This window comes from Protopterus annectens, chromosome 4.part1, assembly GCF_019279795.1.
Source record: "Protopterus annectens isolate FY-2018-M chromosome 4.part1, PAN1.0, whole genome shotgun sequence".
Lineage (NCBI taxonomy): Eukaryota > Metazoa > Chordata > Ceratodontiformes > Protopteridae > Protopterus > Protopterus annectens.
In genome coordinates this window covers 181,632,851-181,656,539 of record NC_056734.1, presented here as the reverse complement: position 1 = coordinate 181,656,539, position 23,689 = coordinate 181,632,851, and the positions used below count along the sequence as shown (strand labels likewise).

The 23,689-nt window shown below is 39.4% G+C and overlaps 1 protein-coding gene across 3 annotated transcripts in view; it reads right to left on the bottom strand.

The window, feature by feature from the left end:
* The window catches only part of LOC122800808 (arrestin domain-containing protein 3-like), a 45,578-nt gene that overhangs the window by 10,753 nt on the left and 11,136 nt on the right, over positions 1-23,689 (bottom strand). For all 3 annotated transcript variants that reach the window (XM_044070086.1, XM_044070087.1, XM_044070088.1), the window contains exons 4-6: positions 21,417-21,519; positions 13,774-14,030; positions 5,149-5,311 (exon numbers count right to left, since the gene is read on the bottom strand). In XM_044070086.1, the coding sequence (XP_043926021.1) occupies positions 5,149-5,311; positions 13,774-14,030; positions 21,417-21,519 (523 nt within the window). The remainder of the gene's footprint in view (positions 1-5,148; positions 5,312-13,773; positions 14,031-21,416; positions 21,520-23,689) is intronic.

Here is a 23,689-nt window from a genome sequence, read left to right as displayed (position 1 = left end):
CTTCATCAATAAATAATCTAAAGACATCCTAGTTGATTATTAATTAAAATATTTCTTGTTATATGAAAATATATATAAAATATATATATATATATATATATATATATATATATATATATATATATATATATATATATATATATATATATATACATATATATATATATAAGTAAATATACTTATTAAATCACTCCCCTAACACAGGTCAGCAATAATTAACACCAGCTTACAAATTATCTCACCTAAGTAATGCTTTTAGCCTGAGTATACTACTGACTGCACAGTAGTCATTCACACCTGGCCATACATAAGAATGTAGTTTTAGTTGCCAGATTAATTCTGCTCTTTCTAAATGCAGCATCCATGCCCCCCCCCCCCCAAAGTTGCTCATGGACCTGTTGGACAGCACAAAATTTTAATGCATGTTCACCATATTTTGCAAGTGCAATAAGTCATCTTTCTAATGGCATATAGGTGCTCATATGCTCTTTCTTTTAGGGTTCTAGTAGTCCTCCCTATATAATAAGCTGGACAGTGCTTACACATTGCCACGTATACCAGCCCTTTCGAATTACAATTTAGTTTACCATATACATTTCTGACCATTAATTTGAACATATTTATCCTCATACATATGCTTGCATAAATTACACATTCCACATTTTTATGCCTTTTACTTGGTGTTTTTTTTGTTATTTGACACATTTCAAGAAGAGTTTTTAAATTCGTGCCTCTCCTGGCTATCATTTTTACACCATCCTTAAATTTATTAATAACAGGTGCTTCAACCTCGATTAAATGTCAATTCTTTAAAATTACTGGTTTTATCTCATAAAAATGAGTATTAAATGTTGTAAGGAAGGTTGCATTATAATCTATATGATTATCTTCCTTTTGTATATATACACCTGGTTCACCTGTTGATTTAGGATTGGTAAAAAATGTCCATTATTCCTTTTACGGCTAACCTCAGTATATACTTCATGCAATAAACAGAATAACCCCCACTTATGAACATCTCTGTGAGATGCCTGCACTCAAAAATAAAATCTGCTTCCAAGCTAACCATTTTAGCAGCACGGACAAATTGTCCTTTTAACTACTGCTTTCGTATTCGATAAAGGATGGGAGCTTATGAAATGCAGGAAAGAGTTAGAGTAAGTTGGTTTCTTGTGTATTTTTGCAATAAATCTTTGGTTAATTCTATCCTTACTAAGGTTAACATCCAGGTAGTTTATTTCTTGCTCATCTATGGCATGTGTGAATTTTAAATACTGTGTCGTGTTACTAATATATCCTAAAAATTGTTCCAAAGATTGTTGGTCACCTTTCCATACGATAAATATCTCATCCAGATAAAGGAGATGCAACATAATGTTATCAGCATAATTGCCTCCCAGGACATATTTCTTTTCCCATCCTGCCATAACTAAATTGATGAAAATGGTCCTAGAAGGTGATCCCATCGCAACTCCTACCTTTTGAAGACAGTAGCTGTTATTAAATATTAAGAAGTTATTGGAAAATACAATGTCAAACAGATCAACATATAAACTGATTTCTGATTGTGGCACGGCTTGTTCAAATAGAAACTGCTCTACAATCTGAAGACCCTCCTGTTGGGGTATGACAGAAAACAGATCCTTTACATCCACTGTCAAGAACAAAACCTGATATATTCAATACCATTCATCAAGCTTAAAAAGTGCCAAGAATCCTTGCATATCTGTACTTGCCCATCCAAAAACTTCTTTAATCTACTATCAAGAAATCCACAAGAATATGTAATGAAATTGCGACCATCCACTATAGGTCGTACAGGTGGAGTGGTTACATCCTTATGTATTTTTGGAGTAGCAAATATAGGTGGAATACTGGATGAAATAATGTTCAAATAATTATAAATGTCAATAGTAATTATTTTCCAAAAACATATCATTCAGAGCAATAGGGATTCTCTTATAGGCCATATTCAACTCATTTCTAGTAACTTCTTCATACGTGTCAGTGCTAAACTCTCATAATCATGGATGTCCATGATTACAAGCCCACTCCCTTTATCCGGCTTCATGATCCTGATCTTGTGTTGCAATAAATAAGTAAGTAAATACCTTTCCTTCCCATTTAAATTATCCTTTAAAGTACTATTTTTCTGAATTAGTAAGTGTTTAATATCCAACTCACATATTTTTTCAAAAAATACCAAAGCCGGATGCAGAGGTGGGTTGAAGGTACTGCTGATACTGAATTCTGCATTATCTTGACCATGTCCTTCCCCGAACAAGATTTTGAAATTTAACTTTTAGATCAATGAGCACCAAGGCCAAACTGGCACCAGTAGCTGGAACAAACGTGACTCCCTTACTTAATAAAATGACAAGTTCTTCATCAATAATTGTTTCAGAGAAATTGTAAACCTTAAAATCTCTCTCTGTATTCGTAATAATAGAAGGAACATGTGCACCACCATGATTACTGTGACTAGTATTAACATTACTTAAATTAGTCAATATTTCGCCCTCCTGAACCGACCCCATGCTTGAAACCCTCCCCCCACCCCTCTGATTCCTCCTGGATGGCATGTAAAAATCCCGCCTGGAACCTGGATGAAAATCGTTGCCGTTATCCATGTTATTATTACTATTACTACGATTCCTAGTGTAGGGTTGGCTAATAAAATGCTACTTAAGAAGTTCTGTTGTGGTTTAACACTGTTTTAGTCTGATGAAGTTCGTTATTTTACAAACGAAAAACGCTTCACTGTATTTCATTAAATAAGAGTTTTGCTTGCACTCTGGACATTTTTTTTTGTGATTTCTACAGTTTGTGTTTCATTTTTTTTTTGTTTTTACAAAAAAAAAAGTTTTGAAACTTTAGTTGAAACAATTACATGAGAAAATGTGGCTATTTAAACAAATAATAAAAACACATCAAAGTTTTGATGCAGATGAGACTCAATCTGTTGTATAAAGGTAAATAATGTAACTTTCCAAGGCAACTGAATGCAAATGTGATAAAACCATTTTATGTGATTTGTAGCTACATGAACAAAAAAAACAAAAAAACAAAACTGTTTTAGAATTATGGGCAGATGCCATGTTGTTGCGAAAGCCTTGGTTATTTCCTTAAGACGTCAGGAATAAGTACTTAAATACTAGACTGGATATGACAGAAAAGACTAAGTAAAATGGCTGAACAGATATAACTCAAAATGGATGGGCATGGTTACCATATTAATGATTCTAAAACCACCAGGGAAGGCCTGACATCTTATACTGAGTAGGGCTGTATTAAAAAGACACCGACTCCCAAATGATAGTACATGTGCTGCAAGGGTAACGGTTGCCAAAACTCACACACTACTGCATCATTTCACAGTACTAAGCTATCTGAAAAGAAAAGAAAATGTTCAAAGAAATGGTACAGACTTCTTTACAGATGCATTTAAATCCCAAACCTTAGCTAACTGGCACAAGAGTATTTGTGAGTACACACTACAGCCATACAGGCTGAGAATGTACAGACTGGAAAATGCTTAGAAAGCGTAATGTGCAACAGACTTGTGCATGGTGTATGTTGTCAAAGTCAAAAAGATTGCTCTTAAAGGAGTTTCTGATGAGATCAAGCACCAAGTATGAAAACATTGGCCCAAGTTACCATAAAATTATAACAATGTAACAGAGTGTGCTGACACTGCCATGCATTAACTCTCAGAAGCAACAAGCATGTCTTCTCATATTAAACTGACACTTCAGGGGTTAAAAAAAAAGTGTAGCAGAAGATATGAAATGGCCATAATAGAAAAAAATATGCATGTGGATAACTGATGAAGAAAGTGAATGGTAAATATAGCTGCAAGACACTCACTTAAAAGTATTTAGTACACGTATGCTTCATTAAGTTCCACACTAAAAATTCTTTTTTTTTTTTTTTGCACATCAGCCTTTTTTGTGAAAGAGGGACAATCATTTCAATAAGATGCCTAGACAGCAGTCTTAAACAAATTAAGCACTTGTTAACACATGCACATACTAACAATAAAAACAAACAGTGTAATATTATAAATAAGAAATAATGTAATAAGTAATGCATTGCTGATACTAAATAACATACCTAAAAGATGCAATAAACAGTCAAGGAAACACTGAACAATTCACAATAAAGTCACACACACACAAATGCACGCACACACATACCAACAAATACACACACACTGCAAGCTTTGCAAAATGATGCACACAGAATGGTTGTATAAGAACTGACTACATAAAATGTGCATTTAATTATCACAGCCTCTGCATAGTGCAGGACTTTTGAGCAGGTAAATTAATATTTCAGTACCCTTAACATGCTCCTGAAATTAACAGTGGGATATTTACAGTAACCCAAAACATAAGTAAAACAGTAATAAAAAAAGAAAAACAAATGAAGCATGTCATCCCGTTTCTCCAGGTGAAAATAACAGTGGAAATGACATTTCTCCAATACTCAAGTTTATCCTGGTCAATTATGGGAAGCCAGACAAAGGCACAGCAAATGTAAGGTAAAGAACTAGCGCAGCATGGGATGGCTTGTCCATCACTTAACATGCACACTGCAAGTAAATCCACAGGTAGTTTAGAGGAACCAAAATTTGCCTTTCGGCATTTCTTTGGTATACAATAAAAAAAGTGTAAACATTGATGGGAAAAATAAAAGTAACAATAAAATGCTTTTAAAGCACACACTAAATTCAATTAGCTGTACCGTTTGCTACTGTGGCTGATATGAAACTGACTGGATACTAAAAATATTAAATAATTGTTCTCTGGGGAAGGCACACCTCTTTTCATGAGGAACCATTGTGCAATGGCTTGATTAAGTGACTTGCTCAAAGTCTTACAGTATACAGATAACAGATTGCAGGAATCAAACCTAGAACTATAAGATGAAACTTGGTAGCATGTAAAAGCCTTAACCCTCAGTGGTACACTGTAATCTGGAATGATAAATACAATGCTGACACCTGCAAAGTTTTACAATGCGTTATCAGATTTTAATGCACAGTTAGCATATAACAAATATGCTATACTTCATGCTTCACAATCACATGGCCAGCATAAACCAACAGTGTGACTCTCTAATATTGTATCATAAACATATATTTACCTTCAGGTCTTTCAGGCAGTGCCAGGCTGAGCCAGTTCACGTTCATGCTACACTGACTGCTAACACTGGATGTCCGACTGCCAAACTGATGCAAGGGTATTGTACCAATGACAAGTGGCAAATTTAAGAACAAATTCATTGCTCCAGGGATATCCACATACACCTGAAACCAAACATAACCATGTAATCACCGACCTTACCACATGCGTGATACTAAATGTAACATTATTACCCCTTCCTGAGTAGATAAATGGATGACCACCTTCGGGTCTCCTGGTCTGTCAATTGTGCAGATAACCAATTTTTATGGAGACCAGACAGTTTATTTAATTACATTAAAATAACACCCATGTTGATGACTACAGAATTGTATCTTAACATCCATCAGCAGTTTCCTCCCGAGTGCTCAGAATATAAGTTTTAAGGAAGTCACTAACAATTTCCCAAATATTTCTGTCCTTGCAACATACATTGTAATACAGAGTTGGAGAAAGGAATAGTATGCAGCTAATCTGGTTCTACATAGTTACTCAGAAAACAAATCATTTGGAAAAACGTTTGAGAATTTGTTCAAGGGAAGACAGAGGACTGCCACATAATAGGATGATGGGTAAATGTTGCGGAAGCACATGGTCTGCCTTCAAACAATTAATGCATCTAGCAGTAACCATATAAAAAGACAAATGGATGGATGGTATGAGTTATACAACAGCAACTGTGATGAATTATGACACAACATTAAAAAATCATGGGAGGACGTGGTGCTCTCTTAGAAGCACTAATACAGACTGAGACAACTGCATGCGTTGTTAATATTGCAAGTTCTTTTTTCCTAGTTCATTCATTTGTTAAAATTATGCAAGCCTACTGAACTCAAACACATACGCTTATAAAATATGGTCTGAATTGTTCAATGCCCAAAAAGACAAGGGGAGAATCAACCCCAGGGCTACCTGATAAAATGTATTAGCAGCTCATCATACCCCTGGCTCTGTGTTATACTGCCAGGCCAAAATGAAGTGTAGAAGAGACCTTCCATCTCAGGAAATAGATTTCTACTACCAATAATGATAAACTATTAGTATGTCTGTACCACTGTAAAAGATATGTTGTATAAGCAAGTTGTATTAATAAAATCCACAGTGGTAATTAATCTTTGACAATACTGTGAGATCCTGTAGCTAGATACGAGAGGGAAATTTAAGCTGAATTTTTACTAGGTTCTATGTTCCATATAAAGTACTCTATGCCATGAAACTGAAGGACCTAAATCAATGTGGTTTTGGGAAAGATGAGATGAGTAGGTGATGCTATTAAAGCTTTAAAAGGGCCTGCTGTAGGCATTATGAAGGTAGACTAAATCAGTCTGATGACATATTGTGTAGAAAACATTTAGTATTAATGTTGTAGCCCTAAAAACACAATGGATGAGTTAGGAAGCGCTGAGGATGGTGTAGGTGAGACAGCAACCCCAAACTTGCTGAATGTGGTCAGCTTGCTAACTGCCCAAAGGTGGCACTACTACCAGGTGGGAGTAGAGAAAACCTCAGCGGACAAAACAAATGCTTGTGAGGATTCTGAAAGTACAGTTGTGTACCTACCATAAATGTCAATGTTCAAGTGTATTCACTGTTGCAGTCATTACACTTGGGTTTTCCTGCTGGCAGGCTACCCGCAGTCAGCCTGAATTCCAAAGTCCTGGTCCAGCGTCAGTTGCAGTCGCCTCTTCCCTGACGTCAGTGCGCCAGGGGTATATAAGATGCAGCCAATGCCATTTTCTTCAGTTTTTCTTGCCCCAGATGCCAGGTGCCCCCAAAAAGGTAGGCTAAAAATAATGCTTATAAAAAAGCATGCACTAACATAAACATTACCTTCATCTACAAGCAAATACACCGCATAGGTCGTATAGAATAGAGAAGTACAGATAAGTCCCAGCAAAGAAAGGGGGATGATGGGTGGGTAACCTGGACTGCAACAGTGTATACACTCGAACATCTACATTTACGGTAGGTACACAACTGTACTATGTTCGTGTTTCACTGTTGCAGTCATTACACTTGGGTTGAATCCCAAAGCTGAGGTTGGGTGGCTGGGTCTAAATAGAATTAGGAGTGGCTATGAGGCCCTGCAGAACTGCAGTGGCAAAGCCTGCTCTGGATTTAGAGTAAAGAGGTAAGTGGTAGTGCTTTGTAAATGTGTGAACTGAAGTCCAAGTTGCAGCCTCCAAAATATCCTTGGTTGGTACTCCTCTGAGAAAGGCTGCTGAAGTGGCTGCTGCTCTGGTTGAGTGTGGCCTAATGCCCTTAGGCACTGATTTGCCATGTTGTGAATAGCAGAAACAAATGCAGTGGCCTATCCATTTTGAAATAGTCTGCTTAGAGATAGACTTTCCTTGTGATCCTGCAGCATATGCCACTAGAAGTTGCTCAGTCTTTCTGAAAGCTTTAGTTTTGTCCAAGTAGAAGCGTAGCTGTCTGCGTATGTCCAAAGAATGCAGAAGTCTCTCCCCTTTATTCTGTGGGTTTGGATAAAAAAGTAGGTAAACGAATGGTTTGATTAAGAGCCACACTGGACACTACCTTAGGCATAAATGTTGGGTTCGTCCTTAGAGAAATCCTGTCCGGATTGAAAATAATAAAAGGTTCCACAGCCATTAATGTCTGTAACTCTGAGACTCTTCTTGCTGAAGTAATTGCTAGGAGCAGAGCTGTTTTCCATGATAATAATTTTATCCTGGCTGTGTTGACTGGCTCAAAAGGAGGCAGTGTGAGTTTTTCCAAAACAAAATTGAGGTCCCATGTAGGCATCGTTGCTCTCCTTGGAGGTGTTATGTTTTTAGCCCCTCTGAGGTACTGCCTTAGCAGTGGATGTGAAAAAATAGGCGGTTCCGTATTGTAATGAGCTGAAAATGGCAGAGGCGTGGATCTTAATTGATGAGAAGGATAGGCCTTTGTCCAGCATCTCAGTTAGGTATTGTAAAATCTGAGGAATATTTGGAACAAGCATGTCAATTCCTTGTGCCTGGTTCCAAGCACAGAATATTTTCCATTTTTCTGCATAAGACTTTCTGGTGCTGGGCCACCTGGCCTCCAAAATAACATCCATAACTGCTTTAGAGAGAGGTGTACTTTGAGTTTATATTATCTGCCATGCAGCCAGATTTAAGGTTCTGAGTTGGCTGTGCAGGATCTGATTGTTTTGTTGGGTCAGTAGATGAGGAATTTGAGGTAAAGTCCAGGCTGGGCCTTGAGACAAGCTCTTTAGGACTGGATACCAGTGCTGGCGTGGCCCGTCTGGGGCAATCAGTATCATTTTTGGCTTCTCTTGTCTGACCTTTAGGAGTACCTTGGGGAGGAGAGGCATAGGAGGAAAGGCATATACTATAAGGGTTTTCCAGCTGAATGATAGAGCATCCACCTACCATGCTTGTTTGTGATAGTCCTTCTGCAAATTCTCTGTAGTTGGCAGTTGTATGGGGAGGCAAACAGATCTAGGTCTGGGCATCCCCATTTCCTTGTTATCATGCTGAAGACTTGTGGATCTAGTTTCCACTCGTGAGGGTCCATGAGGTTTCTGCTTAGTTCGTCTGCCAGAGTATTTGTCCTCCCTGGCAGGAATTGTGCTTGCAGGTGCACTTGATAAGTCAATGCTGTGTTCCACAAAGTCATGGCTTGTCTGCAGAGGGGGTAGGAATGTGTGCCCCCTTGCTTGTTTATGTACCACATGACTGTAGTATTGTCCATCTTTATCAACAGTTGTCCTGGATGGAGTAGGTCCTTGAAGGCTGTCAGGGCATTCTGTACGGCTAGCATCTCTTTTTGATTGATATGAAGATGCATTTGGCTTGCGGGCCACGTGCCCTAAATACATTTTCCTGTCATGTGGGCCCCCCAGGCATAATCCAATGCATTAGCGTCTGCCTGGCTGTGGGTAAAGTGAATGGCTGTCCCTTGTTGTGGTGACAGGCCAGTGCCCACCATCGAAACTCCTGTTGCAGGCAGGGAATGAGGGTAATTAATGTTTCCAGACTGTGGCAATGTTGAGTCCAAACACTTTTTAGGTACCATTGTAGCTTCCTCATATGCAGTCTTGCATATGGAATTAGCAGAATGCAGGATACCATGAACCCCAAAGCCTGCAGATTTTTTCTTGCAGGTAACTGGGTCTTTGTCCCCATCTTTTCGAAGTAAGAAGTCAGTTGCCTTTGTTTGTCTGGCGTGAGATAAGCCATCCGGGCAGTTGTATTTAAGCTTGCAGCCAGGAATATTACCTCTTGAGAGGGTACTAGTTTTGATTTCTTTTTGTTTACTGTGTACCCTACACAAATTAGTAATCTTTTGACAAATGCCAGATGCTATGTCTTTGCTCTCTGCTTGAATAAGGCAGTCGTCCAAGTAGGGATATATCTGAATTCCTCTTTGCCTGCAAAATGCAATTAATGGTTCCAGGCAATTTGTGAAGACCCTGGGCGCAGTAGATAAGCCAAAGGGCAGTGCAGAGAATTGGTAGTGCATTGAGCCAGCTATGAATCTGAGGTTTCTTCTGCACGTTTGTCTGATTGGGACATGCAGGTATGCCTCTTTGAGGTCCAAAGTTACTAGCCAAGCCTTCTTGCCCAGCATGGCCCGAAGCTGCTGTAGTGTCAACATTTTGAATGTTGGAACGTCCAGAAAAGTGTTTAGAATAGACAGGTCCAGTGTTGGTCTCCAAGCTTTGTCCTTTCTGGGTACCAAGAAAAGTCTTGAGTAAAATCCTTGTCCCTGCTCTTGCTGTGGTACTGGCTGAATAGCCCTCATGTCCAAGAGAGAGGACATTTGCTTTTGTGCCTCTGCCAATTGATTGCGTAGCAGGTCTGGCATAGCTTTTGTCTTTGGCGGAGTGTGAAAGTGGAACCTGTAGCCCTGAGAAACTATATTCAAGACCCATTTTTCCTGGGTGATCATGTACCAATTTTGTGAAAAAAGTGCTAGCTTTCCCCCTAAGGGTGCTGCCAAAAGATAAGTGCTCAGCATTGGCAGTGGAAAGTCATTGGGACTGTTTCCTATATGGCTGTGACTTGTCTTCTCTGCTTTTGGAGAAAGGAACACCCCATTGTTTAGGCCTGTATGAGCCTTGGGACTGAGATCTGCCTCTAGGGCATCTGTATCTGCCTCTTTGTGGCCTGTCTGACACAGGAAAGGACCAATTCTTAGAAGGCTAGTTCCTGCTAAATTTAGGTGGCTGAACCTGTAAAAAATCCTTTACTGTCTGCATAGATTTCGCTTTATCCTCCATTTTCTTTAACATCTCTTCTGCCTTAACACCAAACAGAGTATCATTCTGTAATGGAGCATCCAATAATTTTGCTTTAACATGATCAGGCAGATTCTGTTCCTTTAACCAAGCATGCCTTCGAATGACAGAGCCTGTAACAGCGGCCCTGCAAGAGGCCTCCAGTGAATCAAAAGCACATTGCAAAGTATGCTTTCCCACTTGTTCAGCCGCATGCAATAAATCCTGCATTTCCTTGTTTTCAGCATATTCAGAATTTGTCAACATTTGCTGTTTTAGCAGTGACATTAAGTATTGCTGATATTTAAGCATATGAAACTGACAATTTAAAGCCCTTACAGCCAAGGTAGCAGAAGTGTAAACTCCCCCCCCATCTGTCCAGTGCTCTAGAATCTCTATCAGAGGGAACAGGGGTTTTTTTTGCAGTGGAAGCATTGACCCCTTTGGGACCCTGAGAAATAGTTGATGGGTCAGCAGCAGAGTTTTTATAAAGAAATGTGTGTGAGTCTGGAACCCTGTAGTACCTGTCTGGCTTAACAGGTGCAGGGGGGGTAGAGGGTCAGGAGACAGGACGGACACTGAAAATACATCTACAATGTCTAGTACAGGTGGAATAGCAAGAGGTCTGTGCTGAGGAAGTAAAAGAAAATCTCTGAGCCTTTTCTCAGATTCTGAATAATCTTGGCTCTCCCAGTGAAAATGCTCCCTCATGGTATGCAGAGTTTCCCCAAAAGAATAGTCCTCAGGAGGAGAGACTGGAGGGATAGATTCTTCAGCATCAGAATCCTCATAGGGAGGAAGAGAGTATTCCTGTTCTGAAGAGGAATCAGAAGAAATTGAAACCTGATCAGAAGAATCATATTCAGTGTCTTGCCTAGGCCTCTTATCAGGAGGGGGATGGGAACCCCTGATCAAAGTAATTAGGTCTTCAGCCATTTTGAGCATCTGTTTCTTAGGCATGGAAGTCTGTCCAGGAGAATGCTGTACTTGTTTCTTTGTCTTTAAAGCTGTTTTGGTCTTTGCCTTGGAAGCTGAAGTTGGCTTGATGTATAACTGTGTTGGTCTGAAAACACACTCAGAAGCCGATGTCTGCTCAGCAGTTCCGGACCCATCTGACAGAATAGTTTCCGAAGGTCCAATACCGTGAGTATCCAGAGGTCTAGTTGTCTCCACGTGGGAGTCAGAAGTGGCTTGTGGCTCTGAGGTAGCGGGTGTCAGGGGCTGCAAAAGCGCCTCAATGAGAACTGGCGAACTGGCGACTGGCCTAGCGGAGACTTCGTCATCGATTTTGGACCTCGGATGCCTGTCCTTTTCTTTTTCCTTGCGCTTTTTATGAACTCCGGTCATTGGCTGTTCCGATGGCATTATATAATTAAACCTTCGGCCAAAGTAATGAAATGCAAAATCGTACCGACGCTTAATAGTGTGTTGATTAAATCTAGCACAAAACAGACAACTAGCAACATCGTGGTCAGGGCCTAGGCAAGGAATACAGTAAGACTGGAAATCCTTATGAGGTATTTGCTTCCCACAAGAAATACAATGGTTAATTTTCTGACATCGGTTTGGAGCAAGAAAAAAAAGTTTCCCCAACAGGGTACTTAGCTTTATTGAAGACTTTGGATCTGAAATTTGATTTCGAAAATCTCAGGAGTCGGCAGACAGGCACTTGCGTAGTGCTTTTGCTTCGGGCACCACGTGGCAAGAAAGACTGAAGAAAATGGGGTCGGCTGCATCTTATATACCCCTGGCGCACTGACGTCAGGGAAGAGGCGACAGCAACCGATGCCGGACCAGGACTTTGGAATTCAGGCCGACTGCAGACAGCCTGCCAGCAGGATAACTCAAGTGTAATGACTGCAACAGTGAAACACGATTAACATCATTCATTCTGAAGTATGGGCTGTCACATGGAGATGACAGCTCTCTATACCGAACTCTGAACTATAACAAAACTACAAAAAAAAACTTTGGATGCTAGTGTACAGAAGGCAATATTTATAGAGTATGTCAATGATGATGTAGTTGTAACCAACCATTTTTTGTAACACATGGAAGAAGTGCTGGTGGTAACTTGTGCTCTTTCAATTTAACCAAGAACTTCACAAAAACTGCAAGGTGTATGACATGCTGAAGGTAGTTTGGCATAACTGCTCCAGAGTCAAAGTACACATGTGGTATGTTAAGGGTGTAGGCCATTTTCTACAATTCATGGTGGTATGAACTTTGGTTTTGTAAATGAAACTCCTAGACTAAATACATGTAACATACACAACTTAAAATAATGTAATGATAAGACATTTTACTATGTGTTTGTAACCTGAATAATTCTGCACTCAGTTGGGAAGCTCTATGAATGCTAAACATTGTTGCAACAGAAACAACTCTGAAGAAATAACAACACTTTGGAGTGTGGTGATCAGGTTATCACTCCAAACTTAATATAACAGGAAGGAGAAAGAAGGCTCGCAAACTTCAACAGGTTACACCCCATGTTTCTATGACTAGGAATGGCTGTTACTGTTATTACTAATATTATTATTATTATTGCCGTCTTCATTTCCTCAACCCATTACTACATTTTCACTTAAAATACAATTTTCAGCCCAGTTTCAACTGTTGAGATTTTTTCTAAGTAATTCTATTTATTTTCTTAATGTGAATGCCAAAGGCAAACCAGTTGCACCATTTGTGCAGATGTGAATATTAAAATTATCAACTTGAGTTTTATAATGTGTACTACAAAATAACATGGTTTAGGTTTTCACAGCTGTCTGTGGCAGAACATAAAATAGGCACCCTAAGCTGCCTACATTTTCTATAATGAAACTTTTCATAACAGGCAATCTGCAACACAGCTATGTTTTAGCTCCCCATATAAGGTTCTATAAAATAAATTGAAAACAAAATCCTACACGTGCTGCCCCACATTTCTTCACAGCAGGACACCCAGGCTGTCCAACTGAGCAAATAACTATTCCCACTTCATCCTCAAAAATGCCACCTGTTGAACTTGTCTTCCAAAGCAATACATCTTAATCCACGTACATGACAAAGCATGTTTTAAAACAATGTACCCAGTACTGTGTGCATTCATTCATACAACATAGAAATATGCAAGGTCAGTGAATCTTTAGTGAAACTAATCTCACGAGCATACTCCACAACTCGTTCTATTCCAGCAATGACCAAAGCAGCTCTATTAAATTTGACATGTTCCGACTTACTGGAACAGCTCTAGTGGGAAAATTTTGACTGCAGGCATGTTAACATTTGTTATATTACACCCCTTCTGCAAAAGATATGTATAATTCATTATAACTATTCAAAATCAATAAGTGCTGTAATGCTTACCATAAGCAAGTACTCTACACGGATGATACTACAGTCCAAAATAGATGGCGACACTGGTGGTATCTTTAGCAGCTTGCCATTCCACGTTTCAGTTTTCCCGGAGGAAAGTGATTCTCCCCTCAAATTTGCCACAAGCTGTTTCACTTCCTTCGTCTTCCCTTTGGCATAAAAGGTCTGTGTTTGGTAAATGGCTGCTTTTGGCACAACCATGCGAGAAGAGCAATTCTCAATTTCGGCAAATATCTGAACTGATTCACCTGCAGAGACAATACAAAACCATTTTAAGAAAACGTTTACACATATTTACCGGAAAGAAACCAAAGTTAAACAAGCAGACAATTACACAATTTTAAGGAAAGATCGACCAGTATCTGAAATTAAAAGAAACCTGCCTCATCTAGATGCTTAGGAAGGTCTTTAGAAGTATACAGACTAGACTAAGCCAAACCTGCCAACATGTACTGCCAATGTAGGTAGTTAGCTTGGCAGCAGCATTTTGTTGTAGGGTGCCTGCAACAAGCAATGTCTCAGTCTACAGCAGCAGTCTAGAAGGTGGCAATGGCATCATTAAAAGTGGAATTCCAGATCAACTAATAACAAGATTTAAGTACAGAGAGTGAAGGCAGTGATTTCCTTGTTTTCTTCCAAATAAACATACAAATTTAAATATCTATTTACATCTCAACATACTAGAGAAAGTCTATTTACAGGTAGAATACAAGGAGAAAAATCCACATAATTAGAAAAAAGGATAAAATGCAACTAAGTAGAGTACAATAAAAATCACTATGGAAAAAATGTTGGATTCTATTTACACATATCCTTAAACGGATTTTATAAAGTGATACTCCATTAATGTCAAAGTCAAAGTAATATTTACTGTCACTTCAACTGACACAAGTGCGAACCTAGCAAAATTAAGTCTCTTCAGACTCAATGTGCATGCAATACATAGACTATTTAACATGATGATAATACACAAAACTCTACAGAAACAGAAACAACAATAATAAATATTTGCATTATTGCACTGATTTAACAGATTGTCACTCATTACTAGGTTATTAGCTTATGTTCACTGGAAAAATTGCACTTAAGTGATTGACTTAAGGTCTACATTTATATTACACAGTAAGACAACGCAGTTTGATTACTGCTGACTTTGCTGTCTGGGTGTGGGTAAGACCTTGTTACATACTGCACCATAGAGACATTTCAGTATTGTTGGACTACTGCCTTAACGTCCAGTGTGAAGGACACTGTTCCATGAGTTCAGTAACCTGATAGCTAGTGGAAAGAAGCAGTTTCTGAATCGCATGGTTTTGCAGCGTATGCACTGAAAGCACCGTCCTGATGTTAAATGTGAGAACAGCTTGTAAGCAGGATGGGTGCAATACTTGGTTATTTTCCTTGCCCTGCTGAGACATCTGGACGTGTGCAGTTGTTCTATAGGGAGGGAGTTCCTGATAATCCTCTCAGCTGCTTTCACTACCCCCTGGAGGGACTGATGCTCAGAAGCAGAGCAGCTTCCATACCAGACTGTAAAGCTGTTTGTCAGTCTACTTTCGATGGTGCCCCTGTAGAAGGTTATGAGAGCCGATGATGGCAGGTTTGCTCTCCTCAACCTTCGCAAGTGAAGCCATTGGTGCGCCTTCTTAATGATGGCATTTGGGTTGGCTGACCATGTCCAGTCTTCTGCAATGTGCACTCCCAGAAATGTTATGCTTTTTACTTTCTCAACTGTTGCTTCATTGATTATGAGTGGAGAGCACTCTCTGTTGATCTTCCTGTAGTCCACAATTATTTTAGTGCACTAAATGTCAACAAGACCACAGAAATAATCATGCAAGATTACTGCTATAACACCAACTTATGAACTGATACACCTCCTCCCTGTAGGCTGTCTTGTCATCATTCCTGATGAGGCCCACAACTGTAGTATTATCTGCAAATCTGATTATATGATTTGAGCTGTGATTGGCAGTACAGTCATGGGTTAGTATGGTGAAAAGCAGGGGGCTTCGGACACATCCCTGTGGGACTTCAGTGTTCAGGGTGATGCTCTCCGATGTATTCTTGCCTATGCACACTTTCTGGAGTCTATCTATAAGAAAGTCCAAAATCCTGTTGCATAGTGGAGTGCTGATGCCCAGCTGAACCAGCTTTCTGATCAGATTTTGCGGGATGACTGTAGAGAAGGCTGAACTGAAGTCAATGAAAAGTAGCAGGACGTAGCTATTCTTGTTCTCCAGGTGGTCCAGCAATAAGTGGAGTGCCAAAGAAATGGCATCTCCTGTGCAACGACTGGGTCTGTATGCAAACTGGAGTGGACTGAAGTCTGTACGTAGTTTGGATGTTATTACATCTTTGACCAGTCTCTCAAAGCATTTAATCACTGTGCAGTAAGAGCTACGGGACCACAGCCATTTAGGCTAGCAGATGGTGATTTCTTTGGCAGTGGTATAATGTTTGTGTACTTGAAACATTTGGGCACAATGGCTTGACTCAGTGAGTTGTTGGAAGATGTCTGTGAGTACATTTGTTAGTTGGTCCTCACAGTCTCTGGACACTCTTCCAAGAATGTTATCAGGTCCAGCTGCTTTCCTGGAGTTAACTCTTCATAGGGTCCTTCTGACATCAGCAGGGTTGAGGCTGAGCTCTTCCTCACTCTGGTTGTTGGTGATTTTCTCTGCTGCTGTCTTGTTCTCTTCTTCAAACTTACTGAAATAGATGTTGAGGTTGTTTAGGAATTCTTTATCACGATCACACTGCGAAGACGGGGACCTGTAATCTGTTACAGACTGGATGCCCTGCCATAGGCACCTGGGGTCCTTTTTTTCAGAGAAGTGGCTCATGATCTTTTGATCATATTTGCTTTTGGCCTCCCTCACCCCTTTGTTTAATTGACATCTGGCAATCCAAGAGCCTCTTTATCACTAGACTTGAATGCAGTATTCCTTGCTTTCAGGAGCTCGTACACCTCACTTGTTAGCCAGGGTTTCTGGTTGGCTCTTGTGATGATGCTTTTGGTGACTGTCGCATTTGTCAACACATTTTGAGATGTAACCTATCACTGATTCAGTGTATTCCTCCAGCTTGATGTGTTGGTTTACTGTGGCCGCCTTGAAGATGTTCCAGCCCGTACTCTCAAAACAGTCTTGTAGTGCTGAGACTGCACCCTCTGGACACACTCTCACTTGCTTCACTGATGGTTCCCCCTGGTCATCAGTGGTCTGTACAACAGAAGCGGCATAATGGCAAGGTGATCTCAGTTACCCAAGTGGGGGTGAGGTACTGCCTTAAATGCTAGCTTAATATTTGTATAGACCTTGTCCAGTGGATTCTCCCTTCTGATTGCAAAGTCTACATGCTGGAAGTATTGAGGTAGGACTGTTTTCAGGTTTGCCTGATTGAAGTCCCCTGCTATTATTTGTACTCCATCAGGATTTTGATTCTGCAAATTGTTTATAGACCGATATAATTTAGCTAGTGCTTTGTTTGTGCTGGCACTGAGAGATATGTATACTGCTGTGATGCTGACACTGTTAATCTCCCTTGTTAGGTAGAAGGGTCTGCACTTCAGTGATATAAACTCTAGGTCTTCAGTGCAGTGTGTTCTAATGTAGTGCACAAGCTATTTACAACTCTACAGAAGAGGTTAAGCAGTTAGTGATTGAAGAGCATGAAGTACTTTTCTAGAAAGGCAATAGAAAACCTCAAATCCTTCTCAATAAAGCCAATATAAACCAACACTATAAACATACTTCTTTCCAAACTAAAGTCCTCATCTATCACTTCAAGCCAGCTTCCCAATGAATTTCTTAAAATGGCATCTGATGCCATCTCCTTCCCTATATCTATCCTAATCAAATAGTCCACTGCTGAACAATGCATCCCAAAACTGTGGAAAGTTTCTCTCATCATCTCTTTGCATACAGGTAGCACCTCTACCGAATTCTCATTACAGGCCAGTTGCTATTCTCCCCCACATTGCTAAGATTCTTGAAAAATGCATCCATACACAACTACTTGACCATCTCCTAAACAATAACCTCCTATCTACATCCCCATATGGTTTTAGACCAAAGCATAGCACTACCACTGCTCTGATTAGGTTTTACTACTTCAATTAACTAGCTTAGAAATTCCAGCCACCTTGTATCTTCAATATTATTCCAGCCACCTTGTACTTCAATATTTCTCAATATGTCAAAAGCTTTTGACACAGTTTCCCACTAGAAACTGCTCAATGAGCTAGCCTCAATAAACCTTTCCCCACGCAGCCCTCTCCTGGTTTCTTAGCTATTTATCTGACCACCAACAGGCAGTCAAATTGCAAGGTGAACTTTCTAGCCTTTTACCTGTCTCAGTCGGTGTGCTGTAAGATCAATACTGGGACCACTACTTTTCACCATCTTCACCAATTATCTCTTCACAGCCACCCAACATGTTACTGTTCAATAAGCTGATTCCTCCCTCATGTTTTCAGCTACCTCCATGCCAGAACTCCTACAAACCACCCAGAAAACCTCCCTTGACATTGAAAAGTACCTCTCGGACTCTCAAATTATTCTTAATCCTAATAAAACAAAACTCATGCTCTTTACTGATAACAAATCTCTCTCACCCCTCATCCTTCACAATCTATTTCTCCAATAAAACTCTTAACAGAACCTGTTGAACACACCAAGCTCCTCGGAGTTAGAATCAATGACAATCTTAGATTTGATAAACACCTAACTGTAACTATCAAAAAGGTTCACATCAAACTAGACTCACTCTATAGGGTCAAGCCTTTTGTAACTGACTCCAAAGAAATGCTACAGCCAAGACTAGTTTACTTTCCACCCTGCTATAAGCCTCACCAATATTCACGAATCTCAGAAAAAACTATTTAAATAAACTCCAGTCCTGTTATAACAAAATAAGATTCGCTACAAACCTCCCTTATAATGCACTTCACTGCACCAACTAAAATGGATTGAACTACCCAATCTTCTAACCTCAACCAATTAATCTTTACTCATAATATATTCTACCATCCAAACAACTGCCCTGCCCTGCTCTCAAGGACCTAGTCCAGTCCTACTCTAGCTGTTAATCCTTAGATTTTCCGACAAACTCCTACTAAAAATAACCAAATCCTACAACAGCTACAGGGATTCACTGTTATAAAAACAATGTTTTTTAAGTACTGGAATTCCTTACCCCAAACAATAAATTGATACCACCGACACTTCCAAATTTAAACTTCTGCTGAAGGAACACCTCACCAACAACTGACTCTGCTCTTGTACTTCACCTGGCTGAACAAACATCTTTTCACTTTTCACCCATCCTCACCACGACTCTCTCTGTTTCTACTACCCCATCTTCCTCCCATTCTTTCTTTTCTAGTACTCAGCTTCAAGTATACATCTTAGTATAAGATGTCAAGTCAATACATATTGTACTGCAGCAGTACTCAGTAGCATGCTTGTCTGCACCAAATTCATGACGTTATGCATACCCCCACTCTGAGTGATCTCTCCCTGCTGTATGTTATGTATTGACTGACTATTATTTTTTCTATTTCATGTTATTTACTTTATATCTGAACCATCCATGTCCTTAGTACTTTTTGTTTTATCACCTCACCTATCTGAACCATCCATGTCCTTAGTACTTTTTGTTTTATCACCTCACCTATGCATGTAAGTATATATAACATAATTCCTCATTTGTTAAATTCTTTGTAAAGGAGCTTTTCTCCCTGGGCCTCCGCTGAAAACAGGCCAATAGCCCAGTCAGACTTTCCTGATAAACAAATGTAAAATAAATAAAAATGCATACATATGCTGTTCTCCATTTAATTCGCTGTTTTTTTTTTTTTCCCAAAGCTTTTTTTTTTCCCAAAGCTTTGGGAATACTGCAATAACAAGAAATTCAACAAAGCTGGAGCATCTTCTTCCCCAAGATGGGCAAGCTGGCATTAGCCATCCATTCTGCCCCTCTGCCCCTGCCCAGTTCTTCTACTGTCTCATGCGATTAATCTAATGCCAGTTGTCTGAGTCATTTAGATAGCTTTATCCCGCTATCTCACAGGACTAAGCTCAGAAATTACACATTTTTGACATATGGGCTTTATCCCTCCATCTCACAGGCCTGAGTTCAGAAATGACACATTTTTTTGATATACTGAACTGAAGGCAAAAGTTTTTAAGCGAAGTTTTGAAGTCATGCAAGCTGTGTACGAATTTAAGTGGAAGAGGAACTTTATTACCCCTTGTTTTGGAGAGTGTATTAGTTTTTGATGATGACAACAGGCTCTACGTTCCCTATTTAGTATGTGCCACGTATTTTACTAAGCCACATTTCAGCAGTGGTTTTCATTCATTTTGTGCAAGAAAACCTGCTGTTCAAAAACATTCCCAGTAGATGGGGGACACTACCACAAATATGGCATTTCAAAACATTGTCAGGGATAAAGACTTCATTAGTTAAAAAAGATATCATAAGAACTTAAATTACGGATTTTTTTTACATTTAATGTGCATGATAAATGGACCAAAATTAAACGGCAGAATCCACTTTTTTAACAAAAACTTTAAATTACTATGAAATTCAATACAAGACATGAGGAAGAAGTAAGAGGTGAATGAAGAAAATAAAGATTTTTTTTTTGGGGGGGGGAGGTCCTAGTCTGCCGTGACCACACAGAGAAGACAGAACTAAAAGGAAAAGCACAACTCAGACAACTGCTTGTGTGTTTAATTATTCAGTTTAAAACTATATTACATTGTCATACTTTTGTAACAGTTACAATTCAGCCAAAGCCTTAGGAATATAGAACAGACAAACAAATGCAATGTTTAAACTAAACAACTAAAATGTAGTTCATTGAACCAATATCTGCATGCACTGCTCTTTATCTGATGCACAACTATCTCGCTAACATCAGTATTTCCCACCTATTAGAGGTTGCCCAATTCTAGAACCTCTATAAAAAGGAGTAAAGGTCAATTTGTACTTTCAGAAGCAGCAGAAGCAGGAAATAACACCTCTAAAAGAGACTAAGTCATCTCTGCAATGAATAATAAAGAACAACATCCCCTGATGTGGACAGCTGTAAATGCAGTTTTGTTGTTTCTTTTGCTGATTGAATATACTGTATGATGTGACACTGTGTTATGTATAATAATAACAATAACACTAAACAATCACAAAATATCTGATATTAATTACTAGTACTAATAGTAGCAGTTATAATAACAAGGAAACAGTAAGAATAAAAACTGTTTCAGCAGCTAAGCAAATGTTATACATTTTCTCCCTGCTAACAATGGTGAAGGTTTCTGCCACATAGCATCAGGATCTAGGGTTCAAGTCCTGACCTCTGTTGTCTTTGTGAAGAATGCATGTTCCTTCCAAATCATAAAACCTCATATGAAAGTACATATATATAAACATTACATTTATGCTGGACTTTGTACCTATGTTATGCCTGAAAAGAGTCACCTGAGTCATGGCTAAACTGTGTTAATGTAAGTCAAGTTATCCAATAAGTTACCTGGTAAATAAATATACAAACGAACCCTCACCAAACTTAAAATTAAAGTTTCATTAACACAACGCAATAAATAATTTTTTATCAAAGTACTTACCTGGAGTATAGCCCTTTCTTTCTATTTTGGCACTTAAGGATATTGGGCCTGAGGTACAAAACCAGCAACAAAGAGTCTTGTCTTTTGTGCCTGCCTGGGGAGACTGAAATTAGAAAATAATGCATTTCAATAACACAATATACTTTACTGAAAGTCTACATTACACAATGAAATATTCTTCAGAAATAAACTACAGTCAACAAAAAAGAAAAAAAAAACTTTCTGCAGAAGGACATGTAAATTGCAAAATATTTCTAGTATGATGTAAAGTTCCCCAGAACAAATTAATACCCAGGCCTTACTGTACAAATAATCTGAAAGCATTTACAAAGCTGTTTGTTTGTTTGTGTCTTTCGGCTTTTCCCGGTTAGGGGTCGCCACAGCGGAACTCCGGTCCGCTAATGATTGATAGTTGATTTTTATGTACAGAGTTACCAGCCCTGACGCACAACCTTCAACGAAGGAACACCCATTCGCGCATGTCTCCACGCAGAAGACACTCTAGCTGAGAATCGACCCGGACAGCATTTTACTGTGAGGCGACAACGCTACCACAGCACCACCACCGCTGTTGTAGTTACCCAAAATACCTTGACAGTTTAACCAGCCCAGCTAAGAAGTATAAACTTCATATAACCAATCACCCTAATAATTAAGCTGCAAAACAACTTCCAGTTCTCCTTTACCATTAATTTCAAGGTACCTCTGAAATTTTTTCTACAAACCAGCAAAGAGAAGTTTTAAGTAATATTGTAGGGGAACAAATCAGAACTCTTAATATTCTACACCAACTGCCTAAGTATAAAACATTGTCAAACAAACCTACTGCATCTGATCACCAACGCCCATCTTAAATATTCAACTGAAGTGCATAAATAGCCAAGAACAGCTCTGTACTGTCCACTACAAGATGCAAATACTTAAAAGTTATGTTCTGTTTAGAGGGCAGGGACAATGAAAATGCAATTTTACTGCAAGCTTATTTCCTGCTGCTTCCACATAGCCAGTGTAAGTATATTTCCTTTAACATATGCATAACAGTAAAATCCACCAACAAATGCATTTTATTTAACATTTGTTGACCAGGAAAGTCCAACTAGGACAGATCCTATTTTCAGCAGAGGCCTGGGGAGAAATGCTCCAGATGAATGTCTTTGAAATGTGGAAGGAAACTGGAGTACATGGAAGAAACCCACACAAATGCAGGGAGAACATGCAGACTCTGCACAGAAAGCACCCCAGCCGAGAATCAAACCACAGAACCTCTTGTTGTGAGGCAACAACACTAACCAATGTAACACTTGCAGTGCAGTGGTGCAAAAACATTTCCATATTGAACTCTTTTTATCATCTGCACTTCTTTGTAATGTAACCTTGACTGTAACAGAGTCCATAAAAGGATACCCTTTCACTGGACAATGAATCTTGACATTTCAGAGAAAAAGGAAGCAAGTGCAATCAAAACAACTTTGCACCCAGATCATCAGAGTCTTAGGGTTGAAATCAGCATTCCAGGTGATAGAAAAACTGTGGTGGAGGGCAGTTGGAGTAATCAGCCATCATGGGCTCAGCCGTCTTACGGAAAGGAGATGGTCTGGACTCACTGCATTACTGACTCTCTAAAAGAGGTGTCTGGGTACTGCAGGTAGAAGCTATTAACCTGGAACAACGCCTGCTGCAAGTAACTGAGGAGGTTCTCTTATCTGAAGGTGGAGGCAGGCAGAAGGAGACAGATGTCCGAGACAGCGGTACAGTACGGCTTGTAGCTATCACTTGGGTGGGATTAGATTTCATGCCAGCCTGGTCCACAGGCTGGCTTTCTCCCTAACTCCAGGATTATTGCCTCAGAGATGAACAGAAAGGTCTATCAGGACATGCAATGCGGCACTTCGATCAGGGAATGAAAGGGTCTTAGAGCCCTCACTTTGCCTAAGAAGTGAATTAGGCTGGATCTCACACTTTGAAAAGATCAAAATGCTTAAATGGGTACAAATCAGGAGTAACCACAGGGCTGACCAAGAGACGGGGGATAAAGCAAAAAAACAAAAACAAAAAAATAAACCTTTCAGTGGCTGCATCTCTTAATACCCACCCACACATCCTGTTCTCCCCAGTTTGTAATTCTGTTGTAAGGCTGTAGCATGTCTTCCATCAATAAACCACTTTGTGAATTACTTCTCCTACTTACAGGAAGTCCGTAAAACACTAAAGCAAAGAAAACCTTCCTGATTCAATTCCACTTGTGTGTAATTTAGACCCTAAAAGTTGCACAT